The sequence below is a fragment of the Cydia fagiglandana genome, chromosome 25 (assembly GCF_963556715.1).
Source record: "Cydia fagiglandana chromosome 25, ilCydFagi1.1, whole genome shotgun sequence".
Classification (NCBI taxonomy): Eukaryota; Metazoa; Arthropoda; class Insecta; order Lepidoptera; family Tortricidae; genus Cydia; species Cydia fagiglandana.
Genome location: NC_085956.1, coordinates 673,988 through 688,488, shown reverse-complemented (window position 1 = coordinate 688,488; position 14,501 = coordinate 673,988). Strand labels below are relative to the sequence as shown.

The following is a 14,501-nucleotide window of genomic DNA, read 5'->3' as shown; positions in this document are numbered from 1 at the left end:
ATGCGATCCTGTGCCCGCAATTATACGAAATTCGATTACATTATACGAGTACAAAAAAAAACTATTATTTTAAATCGATTTTTTAATAACTGGTGAATTTCGGTTTTTGCGGTAAGCCCCCAAATTGCGGGGATCTTTCTCTTTTACTCCAATGACAGCGTAATAAGAGTGACAGAGAAAGATGCCCGCAATTTGCGCACTTGGATTTTCGCGGTTATAGCCCGCGTTGACGTGTATTTAAGTAGTTGCCGTTCCATTAAATCGTATAACAGTATTGGCACACTGTTTTTAGAAGCATTGACAGTAGTTCAACATCGGTGTTTTTTTTCGTATCCAACTATACCGATTGTCCAACTATACGACATGTATACGAAAATAATTTCATTATACGAATTTCGTAGCCTATTATACGATCTGGCAGCCCTGGAATGCGGTCCGGTGTGCGTGCGGGATAGCTATATAAGGCATCTTGCATCTATTTCAGTGGGCATAGCGCTGTCTCTTCCACACCATAGATATAATATACTTAAAGATTACGTCTGGGCTGTCATGGGACCACTTTTGTTTAGTGTAAGATTAAGAACTCATACCAAGGCCCCTACCTTTATTGTTCTATTTGACGGCGCAGCAACTAGTATCATTTCTCTCTCCTCGCTCTTTTAAAATGCCATTTGTCAAAAAAGGACAACTATACTGTTGACAAGATGGACTTCAAATCCAAGTGGCCCCTTTTTAGGCGACCCGGGTTGTGCATGTGTGCGTAAAAACGTATATGTGTGCTCTTTTAGGGATGTGAAAAGTCGATTTTAATCATGTTATATATCGATAAACGCTACACAGCGGAACGAAATAGCGATTAATTGAAGCTTCAATATCTTCGTTAAACATAAACATAATTGAAATGCTAATGGATAATGAATATATTATAATGTAATAAAATAATTCAATTATTGAGGACCACCTATTTTAATAGGTATTTATGTATTTTAATTAAATATCTGAACTTTCCCTTGGTTCTCTCCTGGGGCGTGACTACAAAATTGTGATCTGATAACCACAATAAAAAAAAAAGCGTTTTTGTTCATTTTAGGTATAGTTAAACCTTTGAAGTAAAATTAAAATTGCAAGAAATGTCGGTAGTTTATCGATATGACTTTATCGACATGGTTACAGCAAAGTGGGTCGCTTTGTTAATCGTACACTAAACAAAAAGTGGTCCCACTGACAGCTCGCTTGGAAGGCATCTGTATATATTCTTATATCTATGACTCATACTCATTTAATCATTGCAACTCACGAACGCACCTTAAACTTAAAATAAAAAACAACATTCGTGCAGTTGTCAATGTCATTAATGTAATTTAATATTGCTGTAATTCTTTATTATTATCAAATAAATATTAACTTATATCTTAGACTGGTCTTACGGGCCCTACTGTGTAAATCTCGTTTGCTCACCAGTGCGAGCCAGTCTTGTAGAACGTAGTGAATAAACACAATTATCATTTATGATCTTTGCAGTCTTGGAGCCATTTGTAGCAAATCACGTAGCACAATATAAAAATGGCCAGTTGCGCCGTAAGATGGTGCAAAAACAATCTTAGAAAAGTTCAAAAGAAAGATGGGATCACATTTCATCGGTAAGTCATTTCAGATTACATTTAAATATTGCTTAAAACAAATCGGTTTTGTAGGAAATTTCCTTGCTGTACGGCAGTACTATTATTTATTCTGTGTCACTTGCTTTTCGTTTCATTAGCGCTTGAAAGGCAGTGCACCGGAGGTGTCGGGTCACCAACGCGTTACCCTCGCGTGAGTTACCAACGAGCGAGTCACTAACTCGAGCAAGAGTCCAAAATGCCGACGTGCGTGATGCGGTGGTGCAGCAACTACCCGCGAACGGCTAATAAAGCGGCCGGCGTCACGTATCATACGTAAGTAAGATTAACCGTTTCAGTGCAGATGGCACAACTGGCGTGTCATCAACGTTTTTAACGTGTGGCGTGTTACACGACAGGCGTGGCATCATATTCTATGGCGTAAGGCACGCCTGACGTGTCATGCCGCCACAGCCAAAAGTTTTCGAAAATGGAAGAGGCAACGAACCGGTTAAATAGCTAGAGTTAGACCAAGGCAAGGACATTGACCAAGGTAAGTCTACAATGATAGGACACGCAGCACATGCATCATAATTTAATAGAAGTTTGATGATTTTTTATTTACAATTTACAATAGTGTTATTTTGCCTGTGCGTTTGCTATCAAAATCGTTGCAGACTTATCTTGGTATAACTCTATATGTTTTTATGCATCATACACTGTAATGACCGGCTTCCTTGTCTGCTTGGTAGAGAGAGTAGAGACCCTACTTATGAAACAGGAGGTCCGGGGTCCGAATCCTGGTATAATTCAGCCTATATACGTCCCAATGCTGGACACAGGACAGGCTTGCTCTCATGTGTCAGAGGATTTGGGCTATATTCCCCACGCTGCCCCAATGCAGGTACACACACCTTCACATACACCTTTGAATTTCTTCGTGGATGTATACAGGTTTCCTCACGATGTTTTCCTTCACCGAAAAGCGAATGGTAAATATCAAATTATATTTTGTACATTTCGAAAAACTCATTGGTACGAGTACGAGCCAAGGTTTGAACCCGCAACCTCATTGGCCTTTACGTCTATGGTACGAACGATTTATGGTGTAACATACATTACACCGCCTGAGACGGAATTAAGGAAACGCAGGGATGCCCAGCACCTGCATTACCCTCTCGGCTTCACTGTCTTATGCCACAGGAAAGGCGAGCCAATACGTGTGGAGACAGGTCAGCTGCAGGAATCTGCCACATATTTCAGGTTCCCCCCGCAACCCCCAACCTGCATAATATCTAGTTTGTTGATTCTGGATGGGTGACCGCCATAGTTATTGGCCACTCCTAATAAATCAGAAAGAAACAAGCCAATAATAGGAACCTTAAAAAAAATGAAATGAAAAAAAATGAAAATTCTTTATTTGCATAAAATATGGTATAACAAGGTGTTATTGGAAATATATTCCCGTACAGAAACATATTTTGCTGGTTAAGCATGCAAATATTATCTTGAAGCTATTAATCTAATAGGTAGGTACATTGTTAACTTAAATTATTGGGAGTGGCCAATTACTATAGCAGTCACCCTAGGGGTCATCCATTAATTACATCACACGCTTAGGGGGAGGGAGGGGGTCAAGAAAATGTGACATATTGTGACATGGGGGAGGGGGGAGACACAAACTTGGTGACGTCACTTTAACTTCATCAGTAACCGAAAATTTATTTAAATTATTTTATTCGCTGTACATTTAAATAACAAGTTTTTAAAACGGTAATCGTTTTTATTCGTTTAATTTTCTTTCCTAAGCAGTTTTGGGTTATAAAATTACTAATATTTATATCCTCAAAAATATTTTGGTAAAATATTAATAATACTTAGGTACTTACTTAATTAGATTTGGCGATTTCGTAGAAAAAATGTGACGTCACACTAGGGGGGAGGGGTTTGCCAAATATGACCAAGTGTGACAAGGAGGGGGGGAGGGGTCAAAAAACCTAGAAATTCGTGTGACGTAATTAATGGATGACCCCCTATATGTTTCAGGTTCCCAAGTATAGAGTCAATGCACCAGAAATGGACCAAGATAATCCGGAAGCAGAGAAGAGATCCATTCTGGTCGCCTTCGAAACACAGCCGGGTTTGCTCGCAACATTTCGAGGAGACAGACAAGTATCTCACGGTGAAAGGCATAGTCAAACTTAAGAAAACTGCTGTCCCCGCTTTAAAGGTAAAGGGTCAAAAACACAGAATAACTAATAGTACTACCATACATGTTTGAGAACGGGACAAGTAGGTACACAATTTTGGAATAACATTTGTCAGTTTGTCAAGACAGCACTAACCTTTCTCCGGGAGTTGGGATTCGTACAGAGGACCTGGCCAGGAGTGCCAGGACACACAAATCTTCCAGGAATGCAAAATTCACCAGGTTCGCGGTACACAACACACAGGCGTCTAGGTGCATGTCTTATTTCGTCTGTCATAGGTGTCAACTAATTAGAGGGCCGCGCGGGCGGGGTGAGGGGAGGGGGGACAAATCTGCATAGATACTTGTACAAGTTATATGTAGATAGTATTTTGAACATACCCCCGCCCTAAACATCACCATGTTTACGAGAAAAGGAAAAAATATTGCTTATGTAATTTGTTGCATTCTGGAATGGAATAGGTTAATTGACAGGTTTGTCAACGGGTAAACGAATAATCCTATTGGTGGGTCTGGTCAGAACGCCGGTAGCCGTCCGGACCTGTACAACGCGCACAACGCCATCCTTCCCAGGACGGATTGATATGATGCGACCGCGTCGCCATTCTAACGGAGGAACATTTTCTTCTCTGAGGAGTACTAAGTCCCCAACGGCGGGGGGGTCTGTATAGGATGCCCATTTAGGCCTTGTCTGCAAGGTACATAGATATTCTGTTTGCCACCGTGACCAAAAATGTTGAAACATCTGTTGCACCAGCTGAAATCGGGTGAGTTTATTAGTTTTTATATCCTGCAGTGGATATTCAGGAATGGCAGTAAGGGGTTCTCCAATAATAAGGTGTCCCGGTGTCAGAATCTGAAGATCGTTAGGGTCTGGCGATAGGGGGCATAACGGCCGAGAGTTAAGGGCCCCTTCAATTTTTGTGAAAACCGTCGTAAGTTCTTCATACGTGAGGGGGGGTATCTCCGACTACTCGTTTTAAATGGGCCTTTGCCGATTTTACGGCGGCTTCAAATAGGCCGCCCCAGTGCGGGGTGGTCGGGGGATCAAAAATCCAGGTAATATTTCGTTTTGCCATCTCTGAGCCTATTGTATATTTATTAAGGTTTAGGAAATTATGAACTTCAATAAGATGATTGTCCGCGCCTACATAGTTTCGTCCACAGTGTGATGGTATAAGGGAGGGTGAACCGCGTCGGGAGGCAAAACGTGTAAGTGCTGCGAGAAAGGCGGTCCACCTCGAGGTAGTCTCGGACCTAACTACAGAAGTGTAGTTAGGTCCGAGACTACCTCGAGGTGGACCGCCTTAGTCGAGAGGCACACGAAGATACACAAATAGGTTTTTACGAGTTTCCTGTTACGCACCGCTTGTACTTTCGTATAAAACGGGCCAGCAAAATCTGTACCAACTCCTTTAAATGCACGTGCGGCTGTTACACGGTCTTTTGGGAGGTCACCCATGAAAGGTTGTTTCGCGATTGCATTTAAACGATAACAAGGCAGACATTTAAACACTATATTATTTATTAGTCGTCGAACTGACAGGATCCAAAATTCACGGGCTAGTATACTATGTAACGCACCAGGTGGGGCATGCGAGTTCTCTTTATGGTAGTGCAAGATAAGAATTTTCACGAAATTACCAGTTTTTGGTAGAAGTAAAGGGTGACGCGCATCGAATGGTAAATCGGAGTGCCTTATGCGGCCGCCTACTCTGATTAAACCGGTTGTGTCAAGAAATGGGCTTAATTTTTGAATATTAGGGGAACGAACTGTTAATCCACGTTTGAGGAGATCAATTTCTGTGGGGAAGGAGGTAATTTGTACAAGCCTAATGAGGAAAACAAGAGCATTTTTTCTTTCCGTTACAGTCAGGAAAGGGGAAGTTTCACGATGATTAAGTGAGCGAGAATTTTTACTAAATCTTAGAATAAAACCGGTTACGCCAATTAGTTTTTGAAAGGAACTGAAGCGTTCTAGGAGAAAGTCAGGACTTGGAATGCAACTTGCACTGGTGACTAAGAGACAGCGTAGTCCAGGAAGTTGTGCGATCGGACACAATTTGTCAGATGGCCAACTAGATGGTGCCTCTAGTAACCACTTCGGACACCACCAGAGGGGGTGATTTAGGAGCGCACGAGGGGATAAGCCCCGGGAGGCACAGTCAGCAGGGTTGAGACTGCCGGGAACATGTCTCCATATAGATGGAATTTCAGCATTTTTAATGTGAGATACGCGATTAGCTTCGAAAGTTTGAAGTTCATGTGGTGGAGTATTAAGCCAGGCAAGAGTAATTTGACTATCCGTCCAAGTATAGATGGCGTCCAACACTATTGACTTCTGCAGACAGGAGGCAATGTGTTGGACTAATTTCGAAAGGAGCGCAGCTCCCTGCAATTCCAATTTTGGAATTGTGAGACGGGTCCGAACTGGGGAAACCTTTGTTTTTGACATTAACAAATGAACGGAGCAATTATTCTGCTGATCTACAGCGCGAAGATAGATTACGGCAGCGAAACCGGCCTCTGAGGCGTCACTAAACCCATGTAGAGTATAAGTTTTAGGTTTCGGGGGGAAAATACATCTCGGTATGGAAATCAATTGTATAGTATTTAGTTCCTCAGTAAATGTTAACCACTCAGCCGTTAGTTCTGGGGTTAGTGGGGCATCCCAATCAAGGCCCGAGAGCCATAGCCGCTGGATAAAAACCTTGGCCTTAAAAACGACGGGTGAAATCCAACCGCTGGGGTCAAAGGTGCGAGCTATCAGAGATAGCACCTTCCGTTTAGTGGGGCATTTATCACAGTCTACACGTGTTGTATATGTGAACGCGTCAGTTACGGGGTTAAACTGGACTCCAAGGACCGCTACTGTTTGGGAGTTTTCAACATCTCGGATTGTATGAAGGGGTTGGAGGTAATCAGGGGGGAGGTCATTTAATAGTTCTGGCTTGTTTGAAAGCCATTTCCGCAATTCATATCCGCCGGCACGCATTAAAGATTCCAATTCACCTTTTAAGTTACGAGCTTCTTCCAGGGTTGAGGCTCCTGTCAGGCAATCATCAACATATACGTCGGACTCAATTACCGCCGCTGCGCGAGGGTACTTGGAGCGTTCTTGTTCCGCCAGTTCAAGAAGTACGCGAATTGCAATATAGGGACTTGATCGCAAGCCATAGGTATTGGTATTAAGTTCATAGGTAAGGAGAGGTTCCAAAGGGGACTCGCGCCATAAAATTAACTGAAACCGCCTATCCTCGGGATGTATCCACGACATTCGAAACATCATACGGATATCAGTTACAAATACAATTGCGTGCCTACGAAAATTGAGAAGTATGTGGGTAATATCCCGCTGTAACTTGGGGCCTGTGTGTAAACACTCATTAAGTGATATTCCGTTAGAGCTTTTACTGCTGCCGTCAAAAACTACGCGGAGCTTTTCATTGTCAGAAGCTTTAAATACTCCGTGGTGGGGCACAAAATAATGCTCTACTGAACGCAAATCTACGGAGGATACTGACATGTGATTTAACCTCTGATACTCGCGCATAAATTCAATATATTTTGATTTTAATCGGGGGTTCATTTGTAATCGCTTTTCTAAATTAAGGAATCTTTTTTCAGCTATACTGCGGGTCTCACCTAGGGAGGGACGATCACTTAGGAGGGGTAATCTTGTCACGAAGGTACCATCAGAGTTTCTAGTAGTGGTGGTCTTGAAAAATGTCTCACATTCAATATCTAAAGGGTTGGGTTGAGGTGGCTCAGGGGATTCCTCTATTTTCCAGAATCGCTCAACGACTTGAGTTAAAGAAAGGGCTGTCATAGGGGGCCTTGAACTAGGGAGATTCGTGACTGGCCCAGATAGGATGTAGCCAAAGTTAGTTGATATAGCCGTTAGACCGCAGGGTTGTATTTGAATTACGTCGGGTTGTAAAAAAGATCCAAAGACATCGGCTCCTAGTAAAACATCTATTTGGCCGGGTTTATAAAATAAAGGATCGGCGAGGTGCAGTGATCGTGTTGCCGATCGGACCGATAGGGGCAGTTCCACATCCGGGTGGATGCCGGCAATGGTATCTACGACCATAGTTGAGGTAACCGTAGTAACTGGTGACTTAGAGTGAACAGGCTTGAACGTGACAGGAATACAATCGCGTATTGACAAGGCGGGAATATTTCCAATGCCATAAAGTACCATTGGAGACGAGGGGGGAGGGATTAAGTGCACATTGAGCCGGGTTACCGCTAAATTGCAAGTAATCATACAACCTTGAGCACCATTATCAATAAGGGCCCGTGCTTCAACGTAATATCCGTTAGACGTTTTCATATGAATAATAGCAGTAGCGAGTACGACCAGATCTGGGTTTATAATTATTGAAGCACGAGAAGAGAGCGGGGGAGGGGGGCAGTCTAGCTATTGTGGACTCTCGCGGTGAGAGCCCTTATAAGTTTCAGGCCGAGAATGGCGTGGAGACGCTGCACGCCTATCTCTACTAGTGGTAGGGGTAGGGGAACGCACATCACGACGAAGGGGTGGGGAAGAGTACCGTGTAGGGGAGTGGTTCGGAGAGCGGCGCCAAGTTCTAGAAGGAGATGGAGGGGGGGATGCACGGGGTGAAGTCGGTGAAGTAGGACGGGGTGAAGAGCGGTTCATGACGTAATAGCGAGCACCCCCGCCCGTGCGAGGGTGGGGGGAGCTAGGTCTGTTTGGTTCAGGAGAGCGACGAAAGGCAACCGATCGAGTCTGCGGGTTTCCACGGGGGTATACCGGGTTTCGCGGGTCATTAAAACACAGAAGCGTGTGATGGGTAGGGCGGCGGCAAGTACTGCAACGATAATCGCGCGTACACGATGCGATTGAATGTTTATCTAAACATCTATAACACAGACCATTTGATTTTACGAAATTCGAGCGGTCGCGGGGACTCATATCCAAAAAATCTCGGCACTCACGTAAGTAATGAGTTTGACTCGAACACATAGGACACTTCGATGTACGGCCGTTGGATTCGACAACCAACGCATGGCGTGGGTCACGTGGGGCCCTCGGTACCGTACCGGTTTTGGAGTAGGAAGGCGCGGCATCCACCAGAGAGGTATTTCCAACGTTATCGTGGTGCCGGCATTCTTCTTCTAGGAAATCTATAAGTTTATCAAAGGTAGGCAGATCCCTTTGGCCGTCCCCGTGGCGGCGTTCAAAACGTGACCTCAAGTCCGCGGGAAGTTTTCCAAAACAAATATGAACAAGTATATATGACCAGTGTTTCACTGGTAACTCGAGTCGTTCTAAACAACGATAGGCAGTAAGCAAAGGATTGAGGAAACTGGCGCGTAGTCCAGTCAACCGAGGACTAATATCCGGCAGGGATATTATTTGGGCAATGTAGGTATCGGCAAGGACGCGTGTATTATGATACCTTCTTTTAAGAAGGTCACGGGCTACACAATAGTTACCGGCTTCGACTTTCAAATGTTGTACCAAACGTTTTGGTTCGTCAGATAAGGCACTCATTAAATAATGCATTTTATGGGTGGGTAATAAATCACATCGAGTGTCAACGACGCTGTCAAATTGATCAATAAAGCTAATCCAGGCGTCCGAGCGCCCATTAAACCTTGGGATTGGAAGATCAGGTAATTTTTGGCGACGCGGGAGGTCCAGGTCAGCGGCAACAATAGTAGCCCGGTCGGGCACCGAACGCATCGGAGTACTCGCGGAGATAGGGGCGACTATCTCGTTACGTTTAACTTTAATATCGACAACTTGGTCGCGGACTGTCCGAACGAGGCCTTGAACATAGGTATATTCCTCCACGTCTATCGCCTGGTCTAAACCGCCGAGGAGCTGGGCACTAGCCTCCCGAAACTCCTTGTATTGTTCTTCAAGGTCATTTACATAAACCATAAGTCGAGCACGGTCCGTGGTATTAAGTTGTGAGTGCGCATTCGAAATCCACTCACTGGTTAGTCTTAAAGTCCCGATTGATTTTCTATAATCAGGAGTTTCCGTGAATAATGTCGATCTAATTGTATCATTATTTCCTTCGTCAGTCATTTTTAACTCAAACGATAAACAGCACTTAGTAACAGGAAAATTAAATAGGAATCGTAAGACACTTTAAATTGAAACTTATTTACTTGCAGATAAGGATCTAATTGGGAAGCGCGGTGGTTTGCCTAACAACAACAATTTATACTTAAGTACGTAAAAAATTAACAATTCTATTTTATAGTCAAAACACTAAAGGGGGGTTTAAAGAATACTAGTTAAACGAATTACTTTTAAGGGGAACGATTATATAGCATTGATTTAATTGAATGTAAATTTTAAATCCACGTGGTAGTTATTAAAACTTGCAAGCGATATTGAGCCGTCGGCCCTTGAAATAAGGTACTAATTACCATACGGCGACCGGGTTAATCTAAAGGCGAGTCGATTGCAGGATACCGTTATAAAGTTATGTAACCAATTCCAGAATGCAATTTTAGGATTTAAAACTATGGATAATTCACTGAACAGGGGAATAAATTTAAGAAAAGGGGGAATTGTAGGTTTTATAGCAAGAGGCTTAAAAAATACTTAAAGAGGGGATCTAACCACGCTCTGCTACCAAAAATGTTTGAGAACGGGACAAGTAGGTACACAATTTTGGAATAACATTTGTCAGTTTGTCAAGACAGCACTAACCTTTCTCCGGGAGTTGGGATTCGTACAGAGGACCTGGCCAGGAGTGCCAGGACACACAAATCTTCCAGGAATGCAAAATTCACCAGGTTCGCGGTACACAACACACAGGCGTCTAGGTGCATGTCTTATTTCGTCTGTCATAGGTGTCAACTAATTAGAGGGCCGCGCGGGCGGGGTAAGGGGAGGGGGGACAAATCTGCATAGATACTTGTACAAGTTATATGTAGATAGTATTTTGAACAATACAGAAAATTCACTCTTTCACAAAACTCAGATTTAAGGTCTCTGCCCACTACACCGTATCATACCATGACCGTGCTATGAACGTGTCAGGCAAAAAAATATTCTTTGTATGAAAAAGTATGAGACTATGCCCACTAGCCCGTTCCGTCACCGACCATACCCGTCGCGTGCCATGCACGGACCGGCAAAAATAGTCGGCGAGGATATTTTGCCGGTGCCGAAACGCTCCGTGCATGGCACGCAACGTTGCCAGAACGGTGCGTGCAGGTGGCGAACGGTGGGCAAACGGGTTTTAACCGCGTATGGTGACCGTTCTAAGCCCGTTATAAACGCGTTGCTATATTTCTTGCTCGCTCTTTCCAGTCTGATAATTATTCGCTGGCTCTTTCTGACGAGTATTGCTCTCGCGAATTAAACGCGGGTACTAAGGGGATGAAACGCGGATGCTACGGGGATTATAGGCGGACGCTATGGGGATAATGCGCGGTTACTACGGGCACTAAACCCGTTATGTACAATGTGGACACAGTGTAGTGGGCATAGTAGGCCGTAACGGCCCTTTATTTGTGCTAATAAACATCTCTTATTCTTATTCTTAACGCGTTACATTCCGTGCCTGATACGTTCATAGGACGGTCATGGTATGATGATACGGTGTAGTGGGCAGAGACCTTTAGGTATAAAATTATGCGCCTGCAACAAAATTTAAACTTATAACCGCGCACGAACCATGAATCTTCTTTGCGCGCCGAAGTTTTATGACCGAGCTGTGAGTGTCGGCCCGGGGTTGTCACTTGACAAGTTTTAGTTTAGTTTAAATATGTAGGAATTACAAACGTTGATTCTGTAAACATAAAATTTTCTGGGCAACCAATATTCAATAAATTAAGGAGGACTTCGATTTAGGTTTCGAAGCCATTGTGCATTTTCAATTTTGCGCGAGCGCCACGTGACACGAGTATCGTGCGAGCCGAGCGGCAGCCCACTGCCATACTGCGCCGGCCAAATGTACCTAAACTGCGTAGTGACACCCCCCTGGTCAAAATCCCGAGTTCCACCAGGCACTGCCAGGGTGAATAGACAGCCAAACCGAATGTTACCTTATTCACAGAAACTTAATAAAAAAAATTGACACAATCATCATCATCATCATCTCAGCCATAAGACGTCCACTGCTGAACATAGGCCTCCCCCTTAGACATAATAATAAGCCATAAACCTATATCCTAATCCGGTAAGTACCCGGCACAAACGTCCCCAAAATACCAGCGGCGTTCCCGCGCTGAATAGCTAAAATTATAGGGTAATGGAGACCATAGGTATGTAACTCAATTTTTAAACCATTAACTTTTGAACTCTCTCTGTTTATTTACAGATGACTAGTAAGGACGCAGGCAAACTACCGTCGAAAGCCTCGGAAACTTTTCCCTGGCAGGACCCAGACAGCTCTGGTATGTATCATTCATTACATGTACCTACAAGTTACGGAATGTTTTCAAACATTGGGAAAAGTTCTCGGAAATTTTCACAGGAAACTTTCATTTTGTTCATTGAACATTTCAATTCCTGTGGATATTTCGCAATTTCAGTATTCATCCAAAGATAATTGATTGTATAAGAGGTGTATTAAACGATATGAATCTGAATCTAACTTCAACATTTATTCAGCAAATAGGCCACAAGGGCACTCTTACACGACAAAATAGAATTTACATACAAGCAAAAATAATCACAATACATCAACAATTTTATAAAATACAACTAACTGCAAAACCTACTTGCGCTCGCGAGCACTCCATTTTGAAAATTTCCCATAAACGGAATAGACAAACCTTCAGAAAACCTCCAGGAAAAGTGGATACGGCCTTATTAAAAGCCGGTAACGCCTCGGGTGTTGCAAGTGTCGGTGGGCTTCGGTACTTGCTTACTATCAGCCGATTCGTCTGCTCAAATGCCTCCTATATCGAACCTGCTCACAACTTTGACCAAATCCTCAAAAAACATCGCACGCAATAGGGAATATTACCCAAAACTCTGCGTAGATGGCGTCACTAAGTCAATCACATGGCCTACTGTGAAACACGACAATCGAAACTTTCGGTTTCTGCCTCTCTATCACTCTTGCCTATTCGATCGATAGAGAGGGAGATAAAGAAATTTAGATTTTCGCGTTTGCGGTAGGCCATTGATGCATCAATTTTACAGTGAAAACTTGTCAAAAAGCTCTTTAACCCTTTAACCGCCAGAGTCTGATATATAAGACATTACATATCCAGCTCATTTCGCCACAGTCTGATAAATAAGACAAAGATCTGATTTGGTTTTTACAGCACATTTATAACTCCCGTAACTATGCCAACCTTACTCTGCGTGGTACAATTACTGTCGGTGGCGACACGAGCACGCTCGATCAACAATTGCTGGCGGTTAAAAGGTTAAGGCTTATTATGTATAAGTTACTAAACAAATTAGTGCTGCACTCTGGCGGCAGAACATTGCAGTAATACTCCCTATTAATGGACGCCCTTCAACCAATCAAAATCCATGTTTTTTTTATTTTTCAACTTTCAGACCAAGAAGTGATCAATGACGAATGCGTTCCATTAGTGTCTCGCCTCGAGCAGTGTCGCTTCTGCGGCGACTTCTCCAAAAACTGCCACTACATCGATAACAAACCTTACGTCAATAACAATAAGACCGAATTTACCTTGAACGGTATCTGTGTAAACCTAGACTTTAGTAACGATCACTTACCAAAAACAGTTTGTAGAGATTGTGATGTTAAGTTACAAGAAATAGCAGATTTTGTAAATGTTGTCAAAGCGGCTCAGGATTCGCTTATCAATGTTACTGATGAAGACGCAATTCAAGATGATGAAATAACTAGCAAAGATAAAGATGAAGAAAATACTATAGTTGTTAAAATTGAAGATGAGTCACCGACACATGAACAATTTGATGAAAATGATGTTGTGCGAGATGATATCATCAATAAGAATGAAGCTGAAGTTATAAAAGTAGCTGATGACACAATTAAATCTTTTAATAATAAAAGAAAAGTTAAAGTAGACATTGATAGAAAACTAAAGAAAGCTAAAGTCACTAAAAGACAAAAAAATGGACATTCACTTGACAATGAAGTTATTAATGATGAAAAGCCAGATTTTATAGTTACTGAAATAGTTGAAATAGGTCCAACTAGGATACAAAAGAAACCTAAAGTTACAAAGGATGGAATTAATAAAGTAAATATTGAAATTGATGTAAAAAAAGAAGCCAATGAGAATAATGATATATGTGATGTGGGAGTAGAATCTGAAGTTATTAGTAACAACAAAGATTTAACCTAGAACATAATATGCAGCTTATGTGTTACATTACATAGTAAACTTTTCGTCATATCTGTGCGAGTCAAAAAGTGTATAGATTTTTGTGATATCTTTGTAGCAATTGATAAGTAAATAATAAAAAAGTGACATGTTTTAAAATAAAGAAATAGTACGTAAAATACTTAAGTTTCTTTATATATCACTGAAAGGGCAGATTGTGAAAACTATATACGGTCGTAAGTATATACAGGGTGATCAATCCAAATGGGTCAGTATGGAGAAGTCAGAAACTATGAGTGATAGCGAAATTTGTTCTTAGGAACCATGGCGTCGATTTTAGATTGAATAATAATGGCATTCAAACTTTTTTTTTAACTCTCATACATACCCGGGAATCGAACCTGGTCAATATTCTTTATGTAGTC

General features: G+C 42.4%; 1 protein-coding gene across 2 annotated transcripts; it reads left to right on the top strand.

Moving 5' to 3' along the window:
* The first annotated feature begins 502 nt into the window (after window positions 1-502).
* Window positions 503-14,245, top strand: LOC134676814 (uncharacterized). 2 transcript variants are annotated; one of them, XM_063535196.1, is made up of 6 exons: window positions 503-570; window positions 1,522-1,640; window positions 1,760-1,934; window positions 3,645-3,828; window positions 12,123-12,198; window positions 13,319-14,245. In XM_063535196.1, exons 3-6 carry the CDS (start codon window positions 1,858-1,860, stop codon window positions 14,095-14,097), a joined length of 1,116 nt encoding a protein of 371 aa, XP_063391266.1. In that variant the 5' UTR covers window positions 503-570; window positions 1,522-1,640; window positions 1,760-1,857; the 3' UTR covers window positions 14,098-14,245. The 2 variants fall into 2 exon arrangements, with proteins under 2 accessions (XP_063391266.1, XP_063391265.1); XM_063535195.1 differs by lacking the exon at window positions 503-570 and having other exon boundaries at window positions 1,337-1,640.
* The last annotated feature ends 256 nt before the right edge of the window (window positions 14,246-14,501 follow it).